The sequence below is a fragment of the Tachysurus vachellii genome, chromosome 8 (assembly GCF_030014155.1).
Source record: "Tachysurus vachellii isolate PV-2020 chromosome 8, HZAU_Pvac_v1, whole genome shotgun sequence".
Taxonomy (NCBI): Eukaryota; Metazoa; Chordata; class Actinopteri; order Siluriformes; family Bagridae; genus Tachysurus; species Tachysurus vachellii.
The window spans coordinates 9,864,002-9,886,835 of record NC_083467.1 but is presented as its reverse complement, the minus strand read 5'-3'; the positions used below and the strand labels follow the sequence as shown (position 1 = coordinate 9,886,835).

The 22,834-nt window shown below is 40.0% G+C and overlaps 1 protein-coding gene across 2 annotated transcripts in view; it reads right to left on the bottom strand.

The window, feature by feature from the left end:
- The window catches only part of igsf3 (immunoglobulin superfamily, member 3), a 126,881-nt gene that overhangs the window by 7,029 nt on the left and 97,018 nt on the right, over positions 1-22,834 (bottom strand). For both annotated transcript variants that reach the window (XM_060876151.1, XM_060876152.1), the window contains exon 6: positions 18,085-18,492. In XM_060876151.1, coding sequence (XP_060732134.1) covers positions 18,085-18,492 — 408 coding nt within the window. The remainder of the gene's footprint in view (positions 1-18,084; positions 18,493-22,834) is intronic.

Here is a 22,834-nt window from a genome sequence, read left to right as displayed (position 1 = left end):
AAATACATTTCAAATAAAACATCACAAACAAAATAACCTTGCAGGCACAGACCAACGAAGGAGAAAATGCTTTGGATGGAGAGGTGAGGTGAATTGAACTGTTTGTTGAGAAGCAGTTTGTTGAGAAGCATAAATGTTATGAATAAGATAATTAAGATAGAGTGATTACGAGCATCAGAATCACTACTCTGCATTATTTCCGTGACAGCCGATACAAAAGAGGTAGCTGCTCAGGGCTCTCTGTGATACTGACCTGAAGATCTCAAATCCCAGAACCACTAAGCTGCTAAGGGTTGAGCTCTTGAGCAAGACTCCTGACCTTCAATACATATCTAAATTGTAAGTTGTTTTGGATGAATATCTCAACCATGCGAAAATAAAAACCTAAAAACAAGACTAACCACATGCAATTTTCAAATATATGGTAATATCACACCATCCAGTACATTTTTTTACAAGGAGCTATGCAAGTGATTTTCACTCGAGATCTGTTTTTTTTTTTCTTCCCTCTATCCCAAATCAAATACAATATAAAGAAAGCCATTAACCTACACTGCTGACAGACAGCAGTTCAAGCACTACTTCTCCAGTTATTAAAGATAATGGGACAGCTTTTTGAAGAAATGTCCCCCTAATTTCCTAGAAAGACTTTAATCAATAGGACATCAGTGTAGATAATGAAAATGGATTAGGATAGATTTCTTACAGCTGAATCAGTGTGAAACTAGGCTTGTGTAATATTAATCACTGTCCAGTAGCCATTGCTGAGTAACATTTCCAGTAGGGAGATAATAGATGATTATAGATTAAAAATCAAGTTGTTGTGATTTGTATTCCAGATTATATTTATTACTAATATAAACACATAAATCTGTTTTCATGTCCGTCACTAATATCGCTTTTGAGAGATATAGCTAACCAAGCACAATAAGCTGTACTGTTCAATACGGGTTTCCACATAGCCATGTTACTTAAATCTGTGTGGGACCCTAGTGTGCCTTTGCAGAGTTGATTGTTTGGGGCATTAGTATGCAGAGTTATTCCGATGGGATTATGTGCTTTGCATATAAACCTCAGTTTTAATCAGCAATCATACATCTGCCTCTATTTTATTAGGCATGTGCCAGCACATGCTGACAGCAATAATAATAATCGGTCAGTCACCACCGCTACTGAGAGAGAGAGGGAGAGACAGAGAAGGAGAGAGAGAGGAACAATGGTACAGGAGATTGGTCAAAATTAATGGTAGATGAATTACAAAATAAGTGTCATTAGGGGCTGGTGACTCATTTCTCATCAATCCATCTCAGCCTTATTAGAGTTTTACACTAATAACATGGCCAAAAGTTTCTGTACAGCTGACCATCAGACTCATATGGTTTGCTGAGATTAGTGTGAAAGAACTCAAGCGAACCTTCACAGAGCCCTGACCTCAACATCACTCACAACCTTTTGAATGTACTGGAACTCTGACTGCACCTCAGGCATCCTCACCCAACATCACTGCCTGATTTTACTAATATACTTGTGGCTGAATAAGCAAATCCACATAGCCACACCCCGACATCTAGCGGTAAGTTTGAAGGCTATTATAACAGCGCAGGGGGAATTAAATCTGGAACAGGATGTTCAGAATGCGTACACAAATGCATGATGGCATAGGTGTCCACAAACGTTTGGCCCTTTTTTTCCTCTTCACTTCCTGAGGTGGCCTTATTGCTGTAACTACATCCCAAAGGGATAAGAGTGGAGAGATATTAATTGTGTAAATCTTTGAGCATAAATAGTGGTGGAATGCCACCGTCTTCTAGTTTCCAGGGTTACCGTGTTTCCCTTGACAACACAGGGTGTGGTGCGAATACCTGAGGGAGGCTTATTTGTGGATCCCACTCACAAAAGACCTAATTAAACACTTATAGAACCTTCCATAGCGTAACTAGGCATGATTGAGTAAGTTAATTAAAGCAGAGTCTAAACTCTCTGTTGAAATTGCACTGCATTTATTTTTAATCGATGACAGAATGAACAAAATCAATAACAGGATTATTGAAAAAGCAGGAGCAAGAAAAAGCACAGCATGGGAGTCCTGGTCAAACATGAAGTGAATCAAGCAGCATATTCAGAAAGCACAGTGTGTGATGAGAGCTGGTGTGAAGCAACCCTGACAGATGGGAGGGGGTGTTGAAAACGCAAACACTAGGAATGATTAGAGTGCATTTGTGATTTTCTAAGAGACTGTGTTAGACAGCGAGATTCTACCCCTTCTGAGTGCGTCCAATTTGTCGTTAGCTCTGCTTAATTGCCAACCGTGGTGCTCTGCCGAGATAAAGCTGCTTTTCATTTAGTTTATTGACTGAAAATGTTACAAGCACAATGTTCCCCAAATAAAGCAGCTTCTTTCTGAAAATTAATGAATAGAAAATGAGTTTATTTCTGTTCATTCCAGCCGTGTAAACATACAATAAAACCGACGTTTTATGAATGCAAACACTTTGTAGGTCATTCTGAAGTCTTCCTTGAAAATATATGCATACAAGCAGTAGGGAGCTTTGCTAACTAGGCTATTTTTCTCAGCTCTCTGATGAGAGCCTGTCACATTACTTACTGAAAAATATGTAACAGGGAAACACATGCAAGAGTCTTTCAAATGCAAAAATTTGATCAGTTAGTAGAACTAATAATAGTATGGTACAGTAAGACTAAACAAGAGGAATTGCAAAACAGACTGATGAAGATGTTCTCAGGAGAGCCAGTCGCTGATGATCTAATCATATACTACTTCATGAATATTCATCGGTTTGAAGCAGTTCTGGAAGGCTGGAAAATGGAGTGTTCTCTTCTCTGAATGCGTGCGTGTTGTTATCTGATTTGTCTGATGTGTTGACAGCTGCAGGTGGTTCAGTACTAGAGCAATTAGAAAGCAGAGTAGAGGACGAGAGCACGAAAAAACTTCAAGAGTCAGGGAAGAACGGAGAGAAATAAGAAGGAAAGAGGTATAAAAGGGAACAGAACAATGGTGCACTTGAATAAAGGTCGTGATTCATATTTTCTAAAGCACAAGTAGGAAAAAAAACCAAAGAAAACACCCCTTTAACACCTCAGAATTACTTGGGATGGTTGCCCTCAATCCTGTGTTCAGCAAATCAACACGGCTGCTTACGGCACAAACAAGTATTTGCTTCAGAGCAATCAACATACGGGCATATTACCTTATTAAATCTATAATCTTGACTAAATAGTTCTCTGTACTGAGGAGGTATTTATACATCACCCATCACAGTTAACTGGCTAGTGTGTTGACCAAGGTGATCATGGAGGTGTCCATGCTGCTGAATGCATAGCGAGAGTTACAGATGGAGTAAATTGATGAAGTACCCTGCGAGGAACTGACCATCTCTACTTAGTAGCTATGGATAACGAAGAAAAGCAGTGCAAAAGAAAGGGGGAGGAAAGTCGATCTAGAGAAGAAAACATGGACTGAAAATAAAAATCCTGATCAGCTTAAAGGTTGTACATTGCTGCAGCAGCTGAAGATTGTTTAGAAAAATAGGGGGGAATAAAATATGGCCCATCAGCCCAAAATCACACCATCACAAAGAAAGATGGCCAAGTTAGCACTCCACATCTTTTAAATGAATAAATATTCAAGCACTACACAGAAAAGTCTTGTGTCAGCCGGTCAAATCCACTTCTGTAGAGGGGTTTATCAATAGGGAAGATTTTCGGCAGATCCTGTTGGTGATGAGCGAGAAACGTTGCACTGGACAGACCTCCTGCCCCGACTAATACAGTAGCAGAATGGACCGCTAATGTCGATGCTTATGATTCCAATAAATCTTTGATTCTTTTGTGTCGGCAGCCAATTTCCAGGCTTCTTCTAGACTGTAATTAAGACTGGGGTAATTATGTGGATTTATGCTCAATCAGGGAGTCTGAAAATGAGCCCCCCTCACACACACACTTCTGTTCTCCATCCAATGTCGAGTGTCTTCTTCCCTTCCGCTTGCCCCGGAAACCACTGCGCGTGTGCTCATTCTCTATGACAAAGAAAGAAAGGGACTCTGTCAGGTCAGGGGAGCTCTGATTCATACTGCTGGGAGACATTCTGCATAATGAGGTCTATGTGATCTATTTGGGGAATGAGATAGTATGGCTTGGATGTGTAGTCATCGAACAGACACAAAAGCCATTTCTAGGCATTCTTTGAAACCATTTGGATTGTCTGTGGAACGGTATAGAAAGTGTCATCAACATGAACATCCATGCATGGCCATTCGCACTAATAGAATTTTTTCCACCAGATAGGACAGCATTGCACGGTAACCAATTTGTATATTGAATTCAGTATTTCTATTGTTAAGTGAGCCTCGATTTTGGTTACACTTTCAGGTCTCAGGCATGCTGAATTGAAACACAGACTTTAAGCTATACAGTGGTTCACAAAAGCGTCACAATACCATCCTCATTGCTAGTCCTTTCCATTACTATTCACCTAGAGATTTATTTTTACTTTCATGGCTGCTATTATGTGATAAGAAACAGGCCCAAGTGTTAAGCATGTAGTTCTAAATTATTAAGTGTACCATGTCGTACCTTGCTATCGCCACACCTTGCCTCTTATGGTGGGAAAAAAACTACAAATAAACATACAATCATACTCTGGGAATTCACCAGCAGTGTCCTGAGGCAAAAAAAAAAGGAGAGACGCTAACAAATAAGAAAGGAAGTGAGATACTGAGGAGGATGAGGGCACGTTAATATACAGTATAGTAAACATGTACTGTATATGTAAAACTGAGAGGAATACATTTCTCAAAGATAAGAAAAGTGTAATTAGCAGTATGTAACGGATATTTACCCGGTATTAATATTTACCTGAGTCTATGCATAGTTGTTGACCTAGTGATAAAAATAGTCCTTTAAAGGTTAAGTTATTTAAATATAACATCATTTCAAGATGAAAATGCTAATAAGTAAAGAAAGTACACCATGAGATAGCAGATGCTGTGAATGTGAAGTGTGTGTGTTAAGTTAAGGAAGACTCTGTGATGCTCAGGGCTGACCTTGAGCACCTCCACAGAGACAATTAATCACTGAGCTTTTATGAAATGATTTTCCAAGTGAATGCGTTAGAACCGTACGTCATCTATCTTCCATCATGTTTCTGTGAATGTCAAAGAGCAAGGTCTATTGCCGTAGCAGCCGGATGGAAAATAAGGCATCAGACAAAGCGGTGGTGATTAAATTAGGATCTAGTGACATTGCCTAAGGCGAGCTGTTGGTCACATCATGACGCCATTAAGAACGGCCACACAAACGGCGTCATATTTTCTATTGCATTGAGAGTCAAACAGCTTCATTAGCTCCTCAGATGGCCTTGAGGCACTTGCTGTCTATTCAGAGGAGAAGCTTGAAGGCCTTTGGAGGAGGTAAGGATGGGTAGGATCCATCTGGATACTATAGTGAAAACATGACCTGGTTAAAGTAACCTAGATCCTTCTGAAGAGAGAGAGAGTGCAAAAGAAAAGGGTAAGGTGGCATGAAGTGTATGAAAAAGAAAAGTTACAGGCAGAAAGAAGGGCATAAAGCACGGAGGCAGGCTGCAGTGTGTAGTCAAGGACTCCGCTCTTAATGAAGACGGACAGCTGAGTTCCAGTCGCAGGAGACAAGAAGATAGAAGCTGTCATGGTCGAAACACTCAATCCCTGACTGAGATATGAGGAGCCAGGCTGGCTGCCTGCTGAACACTGGGTATGACAGGAATCGAGTGCCTGGACCAGTCACTGCCAGGACACATTTATGATACAAGGCACTTAACAGAAGCACGAGGCAGGACTATATTAATGAGAGAATGGGGGGGGGGATGATAGAGAGAGAGAGAGAGAGAGAGAGAGAGAGAGAGAAGGACATGCACTGTTATTGATTGATTTTAATTAACACTTAATTAGGAGCTGGAGATCAACACTTTGTTTTGTCTGTGAGAGTCACACACTCTGCAGATTGGTAAAAATGCCAATATTGTCTTAGAGCATAAGAGATTTCTAGAAAAAAAGCCTGTGTGATGCTTCTTTTAGAGCGCAAAAAGAACTGATTATGTTTCATTCATTCTGAAACCACATTGTGTCTATAGTAAAGTAAATAGTATAGTGAATAATACATAAATGGATTATGATCTCAGTTTCCAGTGTCAGCTCTTTGTAATAGTAAGGTTTCACCACGAGAGCATGTTTAGGACAGAGGATATTGCATGACTCTTTCTAACATGTATGTAACATGACTGACTGGCTGGTGAGGGAACGACTGTATTACGGTTTATACCATAAGTGAGAACAGGAACTTGCCTAGCGGATATTAAACAACGTGATGTAGCTATAAACAGTTCAAATAAATGTGTGGGAAAATCGTAATTTCTGGAAAATTGCTATAGTGGAGAAAAATAGAGCACTTAAGGACCATCTTGTTATTGATTTATTTCTTATAACGGCATGTCCTTTCATATTTTCTGGCTTATATAATAAAGGTGAACACGCACACACACACACACACGCACACACGCACACACACACACACACACACACACACACACACACACACACACACACACACATTATTAGAGTCAGAGTGGCTGGCTTTATCCAGTCATGGCTGATTAAAGGCTGACGATAAACAACCTATTTTAATTCATGCTAGGAGGAGAGCATGCGCAGTAACCCCATTTACCTCAACAGCTAGAGCACTTCTGATTAAGCAATCAACTCTACACACACTTGTGTAATGTGTATTTGTGTGTGTATGTGAGTGTGTACGCCTGGTTGAATCTCTGGAGGCAGTTCTTAACAAGCTGGCAATAAGGTCAGGAAGCCGCAGTGTTCATATACCAGCGTTTGGCAGGGTTGTACTATCAGAGCAGTCTCATTGTGTTTGCTTCATATCTGAATGGACACTTCATATCCGAGTGTGTACTGTATGTGTATAACCAAGAGGTGACCTGCATGGACTCTGTAGAGCATATGTAGGGATATTTTATTCTAGTTGTATTTCATTTGTCTCTCTGCTTCCGCCTCAGAATCACTTTGGATCCCAGAGAAAAGACATTAATGAGAAAATGTTAATATCCCATTCGAGAGTCTGTCATTAATCTGAGGCTGCAGATGGCTCCATTAGGGCAGATCCAGCATTATTACTACAGATATTAGATTCTGTCACTGAGATGGAGGATGCAGGGAACTTCCGCTGAGAGCTGGAGAATTGCACATGTGTATACTGTTATACCATAAAAAACCCAAATATGATGATAGGTATCTTTAATATTCATATTTAGAACAAGAAACTATAGTATAAGCTGTGATGCCTGCTACAAAATCTGCTTTAAAACTCATTGTTTTGCGCTTCTTCTACATGGTGCACCATGAGATCTAGAGGAATTGAAAGACAGAAAGCGAGATCACAGTCTAATGAAATCATGTCTATTTGAGTTTCCACCATCATGCTGGAGAAGATAAGCTAAAATAATGCTAAGCTGTGCTCAAAGAGTGAACAGGAATAAGCAGAACATCACATACAGAGGGAATCTTATCATTTCTAATTCGGCTCTGCTATTGTGGATTGTTTCACACAAGAAATGGGAAAATGTGGGACTTTTGCAAGTTTTCAAATCAACACTCCTAATAATAAATGTGTGTTCACACCAGCTATAGCTGTGTAGAAAATTCTCTTTCACGTGCCACTAAAACCTCCCCACACAATTTACTGCTAGCTCACAGGGTTTAGTATTTTCTGATTCTGTGCATTATGTGATACTATACATGGATGGACGAGTGGGAAATCCATCGGCTATAGATGACCAAGTAAAAGCTTCTATGTCGAAGCTCAGATTTCAAATGTCAGAAGAACTAACCTCACGTAGTACCAAGTCGTGAGCTAGTTAGCCAGTTAAGTGCATTAATACAGAAAAGGGAGAGATGAATATATAAATATATTTTCATTATCAAACTGTAAGAAAGTTTCTAAACTACTGTAGCACGTTGTGTTTGCACCCTCAAAAAGTAAGCAAGAACCCTTTTGCGTATATGATGGGGTGGTCACAAATATTATCTGACTCGAACACTGAGGTGACCTTTACTTATTAAGTTTAGAGCTGGAATATATTCACTACCGTTTAATCATCTGTTTTTTTTTTTCACATACCTGCACGTTCCTGAATAATTCACTGTGTTAATTAATTAAATGAATCAGATCATGCCTTGAGCGATCTGTGTGTTTCAGCAGCTGTGTGGGATTCAGAATGGTACAGAAGTTGGTGCTGTATTCACAGCATCACAGCAACATGCACCACCATAAAGTACATCATGTTATGTTTAAACACACAGACGCAAGTCCAGATCCAAAATCGGCTTGCTTCAGGTATCCAGGTTGTACGATCTATTAAAATAATAGTATTGATAGCCTATTAGCCTATAGCCTATAAAATAATATTGAGCCATTCATAACCCAACTGAACTTTAGAAATTGTTCAACCAAGTCGTATTTATCCAAATCGTAGCTAATATATTTCCATATTGTTTCAAACCTAGTGCTACGACAGGTTATCACGGTCTCATAAATGGGTTTTGCATTAACCACACATTTACACACAACTCTGAACACATCTGCTGTACAAATTCACTTGTAGCTTGTGATCGTTCTTAGATGCATCTTGTTTGAGTAGAGGTCCTATCATCGTTCCACGACAAAGTTCTTCAAAACCATGCGACAAATATATTACAAACAAGTAAGAGGTTTTTAAACTGGTGAGGGAAATATAAATAAAAAAAGATGCAGACAGATTCCTGTGTGTCAATAACACTGATGGAAGCAACTCAGTTTAATGCCTTTGAAGAGCCTGTGATGATAAACTCACTTGGGAGAGGCACATCTGATTGATGGCAGCCATCATGAAGGCAATGAGAAATGGCTGTGCTTAACAAACCACTCCCTGTCACTAAACACAACACCGCAACAACTGCAGTCACTCACTAAAGTCCTACACCCACAAACGCTTGCCTGGAGCTCCCGTCTATCAGCAGCAGTGAAGTGAAGCACTAAAATGTGCAGTTCTTTAATCATTACATAATTAGATTTTAAACTCTGCTGCACTCTTAATCACCTCACTTTTCATACCTCAGTAAATAATTTAATCTTGTTTGGTTTGTTACACATAAATTAATAGGCTTAAAAAAAAAAACTCTGGCTCCACTCAAGACCATTTATAGAAAGTGAGGTAAAAAACAACAACAAAAAAAAACAAAAAAAAAAAACAAAACAAAATCAAGTCTTACGTTTATAAACAGTTAACATGCAAACCAGAGAGAGCTACAGGTTTACAGGGAGGTCAGAAGGAGTGCACAGAATTAGGGGTTATTCTGAGAAGCCAGTGTTTGGCTTATTTATCTTTAGATAAATAGAAATAGTAATGTATGCCAATTAGTGTAATGAACATATACTGTAGATATAGGTGCTTTTTCACCGTAAATGTGTGGTGATCTTGGAAAACCCTTCACATGAGCAAAATCTGGCATTTTGTAATAAACACCTATAGTACTCGTCATTTCAAGACAGGACTTCTGTAACTCACTGCATGCAGGTCTACCTATGAACGCAATCCGGCCTCTGTTTATGATCCAAAATGCAGCTGCACCACTTGTTTTCAACCTGCCTAAGTTCTCACATACCACCCCACCGCTGTGCTCTCTCCACTGGCTTCCAGTAGCTGTAAACAGGTTCAAAACTCAAATGCTTGCCTACAAAGCCAAAAATGGACCAGCTCCCTCTTACCTCAAAGCTCTTTTCACTCCTCACACTGCACCTCGCTCCCTCAGATCTACCAGCACTGCTCGACTAGTCCCACCATCTCTCAGGGTAAGAGGTAAGTATACAACAAGACTCTTCTCTGTTCTGGCACCGAGGTGGTGGAATAAACTTCCAAGAGATGTCCGAACAGCTGAGTCACTGGATATCTTCAAATGACGGGTGAAGACCTACATCTTCCTGAAGCACCTAAACTAGCACTTTTTTCTATTTTTTTTTTTTTATGTGTATATTTAATCCTAATCTGTAACCTAATGAACCAGTGTTAATGTATTCATCGATAGAGTCTTAAAAGCACTTTTGTTCGTTGCTCTGGATAAAAACTTCTGCCAAATACCAAATGCTGTATATTTACATGTTGTTCTGAAAAGTACTCTCCAACGTGAAACTGGAAAAAAATGCATTTAAAAAATATTTCAATTTCACAGAAAAACACACGGCCTAGCTCTACATGTATAATCTAATTTACTCATGAATAAAAAATAATTACAGACAAATTGTAAACAATATTCTGTCTCATTACTCAATGCATTTAAACACAACCCTCATCATCATCATCATCATCTCTTTACTCATCTGATCTCTTTATGTACTTGCAGATATACATAATAATATTCAGTGCTTCTACATTGAATCACTGCTGAAATATGATTATATGTATAATTCTGATTGATTCAGTCTATTCTCTTGACCAAATTAACGTATCTCTTCTAATTAATGTGCATAAGCATCCTTTACTGCTTTGAATTGAATTGATGAGTCTTATATGCTTTTCTCTCCAAAGAGTCAATAATATTGTGGGAAAAGTAAATTTAGCTGCAAGGTTTTAGACAGACTGCAATTATTACTGCGTTTGCTGACCTGACTCCTCAAGTTGATGCAATCTTTCCTGCCCACTAAAGCAAGCATGGAAAATAGCTTCAAATAAAACATTTCAACATCACTTTGCTAAGAATATATTTGTTTTTATTTTTTTCATTCATTCATTCATCTTCTACCGCTTATCCGAACTACCTCGGGTCACGGGGAGCCTGTGCCTATCTCAGGCGTCATCGGGCATCAAGGCAGGATACACCCTGGACGGAGTGCCAACCCATCGCAGGGCACACACACACACACACTCATTCACTCACGCAATCACACACTAGGGACAATTTTTCCAGAGATGCCAATCAACCTACCATGCATGTCTTTGGACCGGGGGAGGAAACCCCCGGAGGAAACGGGAGGCACGGGGAGAACATGCAAACTCCACACACACAAGGTGGAGGCGGGAATCGAACCCCGACCCTGGAGGTGTGAGGCGAACGTGCTAACCACTAAGCCACCGTGCCCCCCTTTTTATTTTTTTATTTAAGTATATTATTGGCAGAAGAACAACATTTTTGTCAAAACCTTTTTTTTTAGGTGTTTTCCAGCTTTTTCAGCTGTAGCAAAAAGATTCCCCAGACAAACACCAGTTCAACAGGAAGCTACAGCATCCGAGATGCATGTTTGATAAGTTTTCACACAGAGGAATTTCCAAAGGACTCTCCCTCTCACAATACATTGAACAACCATAACATTAAAACCACTGAAATGCGGCTTAAAAAACACCGATTATATCCCAACACTGGCATCTGTCAAGGGATGGGTTATATTAAACAGCAAATGAGCCATTAGTTCTCAAAGCTGATGTAAAGGAAGCAGGGAAAAATATATATCTGTGCAACCTTTGCTATTTTTAGTGATGGCTAAATGAAGGAGTCAGAGCAAAAACAGCAGGTCATGTAGGTTGTTCCTCGTATGCTGACTGGATAACTGAATAAATGTGCAGGTGTTTTCCTTAAACACACATACACACACACACACACACACACACCAGGATACTCTTTAATCCTGTTGTTGATCTGTGAAGAAATAAATCGCTTATCTCTGTTCATGACAAAAACACACATCCATTTTGCAGAGATGGGAGTCACAGGTCTAAGCCCACACTGTTTCCTGTCACATAAAAAAAAGCTCGCCTCACACATATTGCAGGGAATGTCTTTAAACATGATTTAATAACCCTCAATATCGCACCTCATGAGTTAAAGCTATTTCTCCTCACAACTTGCATGTCGGAAAATGTCAGATGGAAACATTTAAGCAGATGTGTATAACATTTGCGTATTAGAAAATGGCAATGAGAGAAAACAAATGGTCTGCATCCTGTTTGTGATTCATATCTCCAAATGGAGCTCTCACAGTAGGAGTGGAAAATGTGATTTCTAGGATAAAGACAGTCGCTCTGGAAGAACAGTGGCCCCAGGGATTCCACAAGAAGCCTTTCCTCCCCCCTCCTCCTCATTTCACAGCAAATTGAATGCTCTGATGAACCTGGTCCTTAAGTGAGTGACTTTATTGTCACGGTAACTGATCACACTGTCACGCAGTGGCACAGAGACATGGTGGTGTTCAGGTAGGGCAGATGACTGCCAAGGATCCGAGTGCCAGGCTTAGCACTCCCGGAGTGCTATGAAATACAGGTGAGAACGAAAATCAATATCAGGGACAGCGGGTTTGTTTATGATGGTAAGTTTTGTGAGTAGAGCTGTCTGGAGTGAGATGACCAAATACCCTGCACATGTGCCTGCGCTGATACAAAACACTTTAAAGAGTGGCTGAAACCAGGCTGAAGAGACACTCTTTAAACAGACCAAGAACCAGTGCTGGTTTTCTGTTTAAAGGATAAACTGTATATTACGGAGAGTAAATGAATCTTCACATGATTTATCAGACCCCACAGTCCCTGTTCAGGAGGTAAAGCACAAAACACCACCCCATTTTCTCGGTCTACAGGCACATCTGAAGAGTAACAGATGCTGCCTACTCAGGATGTACGCTCAGAGACGGGAACACACTGAGTCATATCCAAAAGAAGTGTTTGCATACAATGCTGCCTTTTTAGTTCCCTTTATGTAGCTGATTTTCTGAAGGCTATATATTGTATAACACCAGGAAGGGAAAATAAATTGTGGACAAATGGGTTTTTCAGTTTTATTTCTTGCCTGACATGCCTGGTGCATTCACAGGATATGTGTTTCATCATCTCCAATGATGTTTAACTCCATCTATTATTAACATCTAATTAGCGTTTTGTGATATAATGGCAATGTTGTGATGTATACTGCCTTTAATGCTGAACTGGTTTCCTTACTGATACCTTTGTAGCTATTAAATTGTTGCCTTCTATAACACCGGATTATGAGACGACATCGGATGTGTGTGTACGTGTGCGTTAAATATAGTTTTTTTTTTCCTCAATGGTCTGCAGGTAAGACTAAACATAAAATGGCATGCAATGTTTTACAAAAAAAAAAAAAAAAAAAAAGGCATGCAATGTTTTACAAAAAAAATCTGAGTAGAATGTCAACACAAAAATATGTATTAAAAAAATGCCTTGCTCAAGGGTCGTGGTATTGCCGGCCCGAGACTCGAACCCACAACCTTAGGGTTAGGAGTCAAAATCTCTAACCATTAGGCCACGACTTCCCCTTATTCGCCATTATTACACGCTCCTGAGTGTCTAGGGTCACAGAGAAACAAGCCACAATTTTGTAAGAAATATATGCATCCTTATTTATTTATTTATTTATTTATTTGTTTGTTTATTTTTTTTTATTTGTTTGTTTGTTTATTTATTTATTTATTTACTTTTGTTTGTTTGTTTGTTTATTTATTTATTAATGTGCCTTGATCACAGGCGTTATTTATAGTTAAAGAATGCTTGAATACATTTCGGACACATTATCTATTTAAAATTCTATTACATACAGTCAAAGCTGGTGAGATCTGTCTGAGGTTGAGTATTATTATTTTTCTACAAACTGACAAAAAGAAAATATAAACGTGTATACACTTAATTACAGGCATATTCTTTGGTACACTGGCTCAAATATTATAATGCTGAAATATTTCAGAATTTCATTAGAAAACCTTACGCTGTATAGTTACAGACTCTACCGTATAAATGTCTATAGTTCATGTACATTTACGATATTTGGCGGACGTCCTTATCCAGAGTGACGAATAAAAGTGCTTTGAAGTCTCTATAGATGATACATTAACACTGGTTCGCTAGGTTACAGACTTAGGACACCATCATCCTAAACCTCTGTTCAGGTCATTTTTTTCTTTTTAATTTACACATGAAACAAACAGGGGAAAAAGTGCTTCAAGAAGAGGTTAGGTCTTCACCCGTCATTTGAAGATATCCAGTGACTCAGCTGTTTTGACATCTAAGGGAAGTTTATTCCACCACCTCGGTGCCAGAACAGAGAAGAGTCTTGATGTATACTTACCTCTTACCCTGAGAGATGGAGAGACTAGTCGAGCAATGCTGGTAGATCTGAGGGAGCGAGGTGCAGTGTGAGGAGTGAAAAGAGCTTTGAGGTAAGAGGGAGCTAAATTATATCTATAATTAGACATAATATGGTAGGACAGATCCGTTCTTGGATCTCAAATGTGACTCAAATTATTTTGTCATGGCTGTAGATGTAGTACTACGATACGAATTTTGAACCCATTTTACTGTCGGTGTTTGGGTGAAAATCCACTTTAATCTTTGCCTTAATGGTTAAATTATAAGCATCAATCGCTGATTTTTAGATGAAGCATTCTGTAGATGATAGACGCCATCAGCATCAGCATCGAGGAGTTCTCAGAGTGTTAGACTATATATATATCTCAAGCCATAAATAAACCACACTGTGGAAAAACTGCAACAGTCATATCAAAGTACAGTAAGTTATACAATGATGACTGGCTGAATGCTTGCAAGCGATATATACTGTAAAAGATCTAATAAAATGAAAAAGTCACAAAACGTTATATAAAGGCAAACAACCTAATATATAAAGACCTTTAATACATCAAATGAAATGGGATGAATCTAATTCTGGTCCAGTTTCAATTTCGCCCACCCAACAGCTAGTGTATGTGAGCCGATGACTCACTCCCTGTACAGAATATCTCTATTTCTTTCTTTTCATTTGAGCCTCCAGTTACTAATAAAAAGGACTTTCCACATGAATGGTCAGCTTTTTGGATGCCTCAGCATTGGAAAAGGGAACCCCAGTCTATAACAAGTTTGAAGTGTAAACAGTCCTTTATAACTGGGTGTGTGTGTGTGTGTGTGAGCATCCAATACTTTTTTGTCTGAAACCAAACACCAGGCTGCTGTATGGAGCTATATCATAGATTTACACCTGTGGGAAGTTGGTGTGGGATGTTTTTCCTTTCATGCGGGTTGCAGAGTGAAACGTGACACTGCAGAGTATTGAAACTGAGCTCAGATCTGCTGTGACCACTAATGACATAACAGTTTCACCAGTATTATTACAGCGTACAACCAGCCCTCTTTCTCTGTGTGTTAATTTGATGGAGTGACAGTACACCTTCTCACCATGCCAAATGAAGCACCACCAGACTTCCTCTTCCCGCATCCTTTCCCATTGAAGTGAAGCTTTTCTCCAGATCAATTAGATTTGTTTTTACTTTAACTTCTCCTGGTTTATTAAAGCTCAGATGTTGCAAGACAAATACAACTTGTCTGTATTGTTGAGTTCATTAAAATGGGAAAAGGTCAGCCTAACAGTATACAACCAAGCGGATTAGAAAACACCCGAGTTTCAGGCTATAAACAGTACACAGGGTTTAAAATGTCCTGTAAAAAGCTCTACTATAGAGCAAAGAAAAAAACAAATGGCCCAAATCCAACAAAGCAGAGAGCTACAGCTGGAGAACGTGTCCCGTGTGTCAGATCATGATGATAATTTCGCTTTGTACTACTAATGGTGCAGATTCTCATACAACAAAAACAAGCCCAATTCTCTGTGCTGATGGTTTATTTGGAGCTCAGCACCATCAGAACATATTAATGCACTTTCTAGGTATACAGTTACTGCCTGTATCTGGTGCTAGGCTTGATTTCTCCATCTCATGTCCATCAGTGGAAATGGACCACCACAGTCCTTGTGTTATACGGCTGGTGAATGTGTTTCAACACAGCAGTGACACTAACATGGTAGAATCTTAGTGTCTTCAGTGTGTGTGTGTGTGTGTGTGTGTGTGTGTGTGTGTGTGTGTGTGTGTGTGTGTGTGTGTGTGTTTGTGTGATAGAGAGATTGTTGTACAGGTATATTTAGCCACAGATGTGTAATTAACATGCAGCTGGGAGTACAGTAGAAAGATTAAAATGAGCTTTTAAAGAAATCAATAGAGATAAAAATTTGATGCCTCAAAGACAGACGATTTTAATAAAACAGTAAAACAGATATGCTGCAAAATCTCAAATCTGGACAACATAATAATACAATAATACAATCCACATCAACGCTGCTTGTTACATGATCCCTGTAGTAAATTAATATGTGTTTGAAACTTTACAAGTTTCATTCCATTCATCTATCTGTTTTCTGTAGCGCTTCTCCCACACTGGGTCAAAGGGGACCTGGAAACTCTGTACAGGGTGGCAACCCATCACCAGCAACAATCACACACACACACACACACACACACACACGAGATGCCAATCAGCCTCAACACATTTTTGAATTAGAAACCAGAGCACCCAGCGGAAACCCTTGAAGCACAGGGAGAACATGCATATTCCAAGTACACAGGGCTGAAGCCCCCGCCAAGCCCCCAACAAGCCAAAAAAAAAAAAAACAACAACAAACAAACAAAAAAAGCAACCCCAGAGCAGTGAGGCAAACATACTAACTACTAACCCACCTTGTCTAATAAAGCACACTTCATACCAATGCAAATAAGTGTGAAAAATTTTGACCAGATTTTTTTTTTTTTTTTTTTTACAGTATAGATCCTTAAAGAATGCTGTAAAGACAATTTTGCACACACTGCATTCTCACAGCTTCACAACAGAGCCACCTGGGGTGTTTTTTTTCAGCAGTCTTGACGACGTTATCACACACACTGTGTACTTGCTGGCTGCTTTTCCTGAATTCTGAGTACATGCAGCTTTGGGGGAAAATTAGTGAAAAGATTTGGCTTAAAAATCGTTTCGTACATGATTATCAATCTTTTACAAACAAACTTCTCTTCTGCCAGGAAAAAAAAAAAAAAAAAAAAAAAAAAAAGGAGAGCCACATTTGGGAAAAGAAAATAAAAAGTTAAATTAGCAGTGTAATGCATAAAAGTATGCAGATTACAGACCAAGAGTTCCAGCTTATTTTCACATCAATCCCATCTCATTGTTTACATGTAGCCTCGAGGTTCAGCATGTTGTGTGTTCTAAGATTTTTGTCTGAAGTAAATCAGATGCTCCTGTTTACAGACTCGTACCAGTCTGGCCATTTTACTCTGACCTCTTTTTCAACAAGCTTTTTCAGCCTGCAGAGCTGCTGCTTGCTGGAATTTTTATTTATTTATTAATTAATTTTTGCACCATTCGTTGAGACTGCTGTGTGTGAAAACCCCAGGAGATCAGCAATTTCTCAAATACTCAAACCTGCCTGTCTCATAGCCACAACCATGCCACGGCTAACGGCATGCACAGACATCACACTTTTTTTTTTTATTCTGACATTTGATGTGAACATGAGTGAAAAATCATGACCTGTATCTGCACGACCTTCTGCATTATAACACTACAGCCAAATGACTGGCTGACTAGATAACTGTGTGAATGAGCAGAGGTGTTCTTATTAAAGTGGCTGGCCAGTGTAATATGTAAATATCGACTTGTTAACTATTAAGCTCGGTCCATGTTCTAAAAAATACGGAATAGGAGTGAAAATTTTACAAAAGAGCATCATGACAGCCCAGCCCCACTGTACACTAGATCACGATGTAGGTCACAGCATCTGCTGGAGGGAAAAACAGCATCTTGTAGTGCATAAATATGCCATGTGAGTCTATGTGCAGTGGTTTGTGAGAGTGCCTAGAATTTGTGTATAACGAGCTCTTCTTTCCCTCTAATCACTCTCTTTCCCTTCTCTGTCCCCTCTAATTGCTATCCTCAGTGGGGTTAGAGGAAGGGGAAGACATGAGCAGCCAATTCTTCTTCAACTTGCAGCCATTACGAGAACTAGCCTTTGCCCACACACACACACACACACACACACACACACTCGCACACTCGCACACACACCTATTAACCCTGTCTCATTCTAAAGATGTGCCAAATGAATACACATCACTTTGGCAATCACCCCCTTCTCCTAGCAGCAGAACCATCAGAAAGCAACAAACCTGGCTGCAGTACGTTGATGCCCAGCAGGTTAGAAGTGCGGTTAGCGATGATCTTCCAAGTGCCGTCGTAATTTCTGCGGTACAAGATGGCGGCGCACTGGTACGTCCCAGATTCTTTGCGCCCAGCTCGGGTGACACTGAGACGGAAGTTGGTGTTGTTGCGTGTTCGGTCCACCGAGGTGCGTGTACCGAGGCCCAGGGTCTGCTCGCCCCACTGCAGCGTGCCGTCACGCGTGAACGTCACCACGTCTCGCAGCTCGCTGGCACCCTCGGACGGCTGGAAGCGCCACGTCACAGAGGCGGGGATGCCAGGGCTGTGGCGGGATTTCACAATGCACTGCAGGTCGAAGGAGTCACCGAAGGTCACGCTGGGAGTGCGTGATGAGGCGGACACAAAGAAAGACGACTCTGACAAAGGAAAGAAAAGACAAAACATATTGTAACTATTTAGCTGGAAGATGTCATTATCACAGTGATACTCATATAAATGGCTGCCCACTGCTCCGGGTGTGTGTTCACGTTGTGTGTGTTCACTGCTGTGTGTGTTCACTTTGGATGGGTTAAATGCAGAGAGCAAATTCTGAGTATGGGTCACCATACTTAGCCGTACGCCACGTCACTTAGGTCACTTAGGCCCGAGACTTGAACCCACAACCTTAGGGTCAGGAGTCAGACTCTCTAACCATTAGGCCACGACTTCCCATTTTATAAAGACTATATATATATGGATGGGTTACAGTATGTCTCTTTGTATAGGCACATTTTCTTACATAGCTACTGTAGGTTCCATGTAAACCGGGTTATTTTTACATTAACTAGTCCAAATGCAGAAATTCCCACAGGTATGAAAAGACCAAGTCCAGGTTAGGACAGAACAGACGTCACCCAAGAATAATACAATTATTTCTATTTTATAAATGTAATGTATTTGGTGTAATATTGCTTTGGCAATAAAATACTGACTGGCTTGTGGTTTGCACAAGAATTTGAACAAAGGATGATTCAGTTCCACAGTTGCGGATTCATTTGCTCTGACACTGTAGTCTAATCTTATTAACAACACAGTGTGGAGCTTCCACTTATTACCCTTCATGTCCACTTCTGGTCTATATGATTGTTAATATAAACGCTGGTCAACAGGTCGAGTCTCTGACACGGACATGTCTAATCATGCTCTAGAGGGAGTGTAGATGACGACCCAGATGCCCGTTTCCATGTGCTGGTTTAATTGTCTTCTACTGTAAGCAGTTTCAGATATGGGAAGAGTCCTCATTAAACAGGAATGCCCAGGCTGCTCATTTTCCCCTCTTGAAGATGCAGAAGAGAGAACAGGCTTGAATGGTTTCCCAAAACAGGGCACGATGCCATTTGGCTGCTCTTGCATGTCAGCACTGGGGTTGGTGGTGAACAGCTGCCACAAGGCTCTGTCTCTGTTCTTTTAAAGCCTCGGAATCCTGTGTAGGAGGCAAGTCACACTCGTTTAGAAAAGATCCAGGTCTTGTAATTATAGCGACTGTTTGTGAAAGACCTGCAGCATAAACAAGCTAGACTTTTCAGTCTGACCTTAGCAAGCTTAATGGGTTACACACACACAAAAAAAAACACCCTCCTAAACACAACTGGAAACTGATTGTGATCTAGTTTGCTTGAAGCCAACTGATAACTACAAGCCAACTGATTTCTATTATCGTCTCTCATCAGTGCTTGTTATTCTGAGAAATGCTGTGGAGGAAGAAAAAAGAAGGCTGAAACCCAAAGTTACAGTAATCTAGATTCACACACACACACACACACACACACACACACACACACACACACACACTTTTATTTCTCTTGTACCAGAGCAATTATCTAACCCTAACAATTTATTATTATTTATTAAAGAAAGGCGCATCATATGTTTTATCCGTTTGTTACCTTTAATGCTGTGAAACATCCTTGAAACGAGTTCCTGTTATTATTCCTATTTCAGCAGCTATAATCAGCCGTTCTCTTTCTCTTACAAGCCTCTAATTATTTCTCTCATATTAACTACGATCAAAACATGTCGGTTTTTATTTGATGTTCCTTTAAAAAAAAAAAAAAAAGGCAACGTCCCTCTCACTTTAACAGTGACAATGAAAAGTCCTTAAAAAAAATCCTATATAATCTGAGAAAAATTCAACAATCAATTGTTACTATAGAAATCATAATTTAGTAGAACTTACAGAGCTGCTGGATGTCAAAATAAAACACTCTCATTTCGACCAATCAGAATTGAGAATACAATTAACGAACAGCTGACAGTCTGTATTGAAGGAAAAAGGGAGACGCTAAAGGTAAAGAGATCAGAATCGGAGGCCAGGATTAAAGAGCGAGGCGCAGAACGACGACGCTGACGGATGAACAGAGTGACTGAGGAGTTTCAGATCAGAGATCAGAAGAGAACGACGGGATTTTCTGGGAGATGAATTGTAAGCAAGACAGAGAAGGGTAGAGAGGACAGAGACAGGCAGGCAGAGAGAGAAACAGAACAGAGAGAGAATGTTGATGAACTCCAGCATTCTTCTCTCATTTTTACTGCATATCCTTCATGTCAGGGTGGATTAGTTGATTTGAGCTTTCTCGGCTAGCTGCTCTTTCATGCTTAATAAATGGCTCCTTGCCGCCGCCGCCCTTCACTGCAGAATACGGAGAGCTTAATACAAATAAATAAATAAATAATTAATTAATAAAAAAGTCTTCATTTCCAGTAAGAGGAACCCAGCTGCAGGACGGGAAAGCTGAATGTTTGTTCATTACACACGGTGACACAGCAGATCTATCCAATGGGGCTGTGTGTGTGTGTGTGTGTGTGTGTGTCTTTAACTAACTAAACCAAAAACATAAGTAGGAAAAACATTCATTTCTACCAATAAAAAATGTAATAATGCACAATAATGAAATATAGTCTATTCATTTTGTGTGCCTACTCATGCAACGTTTTCCCTAAGCTTTAAGTTTTCCAGAGTTTTCACTTACAGGAGACAAAAGAATGAGTTGAGAATAAAAATATAGCGAAGACTTTATACTGGAAACTGGATTCCGAACCCATTGTGTTTATAAGTCCTTGTCTTACTCCAGTCCAAAATATTTTTTCACGAAATTCATGATTCACGACGCATTAATGATAATCTCTATTTCAACCAAAGAAAGAGTTTAACTGTCTCTGTGTGTGCGTTTTCTTATTCCGGAGACAGAACCGTGTGGCGTACGTCTGCCCCCAAACAACAGCACAAAGATTTAAAGCTCCCAGACTGACTGTCAGGTGCGGCGAGCGCCTCGCTTAACGTGACCTCTGTGTGTCTTTTAACGTCAGCTCCTCAAAGCCGTGCACTCCTGAAGCTCTTTTCCTCCTGTCGCTGTGTTTATGTCACCATTCTTCCACAGACTGCTCCATTATTCATTTAGATGTCAGTTCGGTTCATCAAGTCAAATACGTTAGACGAACGATTTTGGCAGAACAAATAAGACTGTACAAATTTGTTTAGATCGATCAGATCGGTTTTTTAAAAAAAATATGAACCAAAACGCTGTAGAAGTACGGCAAATGTTTCTGTTTACTGATGAATTATTCATGCTGCTGAATGCCTGAAGTCTCACTATTTGAAATGAATACCGTGTCAATGTGAGCAAGCACCAAACCCACTGCATCTCCAGGTGATCAACTTTAATCAGGAGATCACTATCGAGTTTTTCACACTATTATACACTCATTTAACCCGTTAGAGGAAGGTTTCAGACGTCTGATTCAGAAGCTGGATTAGCACGGCTTCTACATCACGGTGCTGAATCTGTACAGAGCGAAAGGGTGTTGTGTTACAGGTAGATGATTAGCTACACAATGAGAAACTGCCTCGTATCACGTGCTTTGTACGGTCAGAGAAACCTCACGCATGTAAACGGTATTTGCGGTGACGAAAAATATGGCTTATTTTTACAGTTCTGTTCAGAAAAGTCTGTTCAGGATAAACTGGATGGCAGTTTGTGAAACTCGACTGTTGACTGGATATCAAGCGGATGTCTGGGGATGTAAACAATGATGCTACTGTACACGTGAACACAAGTCTCTCTGTGTTTCAAAGGAAATCAAATAAATATCGATATAAAAATGACTGACTTTTCTTTCTTTCGTATTCTTCTGCTTGTGTTATTTTTTTCTCACTGACTGGAAAACATTGTTATGAGGAACGTACAGTGTGAAAGTGCAGATTACAAACAGCCAGGATTAACTGTTAAGCCCAGGTAAAGTGGAAACTGTGCTAAATGTGTAGGAAAAAACTAAAGCAAAAATGCAGGGTTCTGTTTATGGAGGGTTTCAGTGAAGCAGGGGGAATTATAGCAAGTGTGAAAAGACCTTCAGGAGTTTTTATACAGGCTAATTGCCCAGAAATGTGTCTACATCACTCAGCATAGCAGCTCACTGTAGTGCATGTTAAACTTCTGCCACACAACACACACAACACACACACACAACACACACACAACACACACTCAGCATAGCAGCTCACTGTAGTGCATGTTAAACCTCTGCCACACAACACACACAACACACACACAACACACACTCAGCATAGCAGCTCACTGTAGTGCATGTTAAACCTCTGCCACACAACACACACACAACACACACTCAGCATAGCAGCTCACTGTAGTGCATGTTAAACCTCTGCCACACAACACACACACAACACACACACAACACACACTCAGCATAGCAGCTCACTGTAGT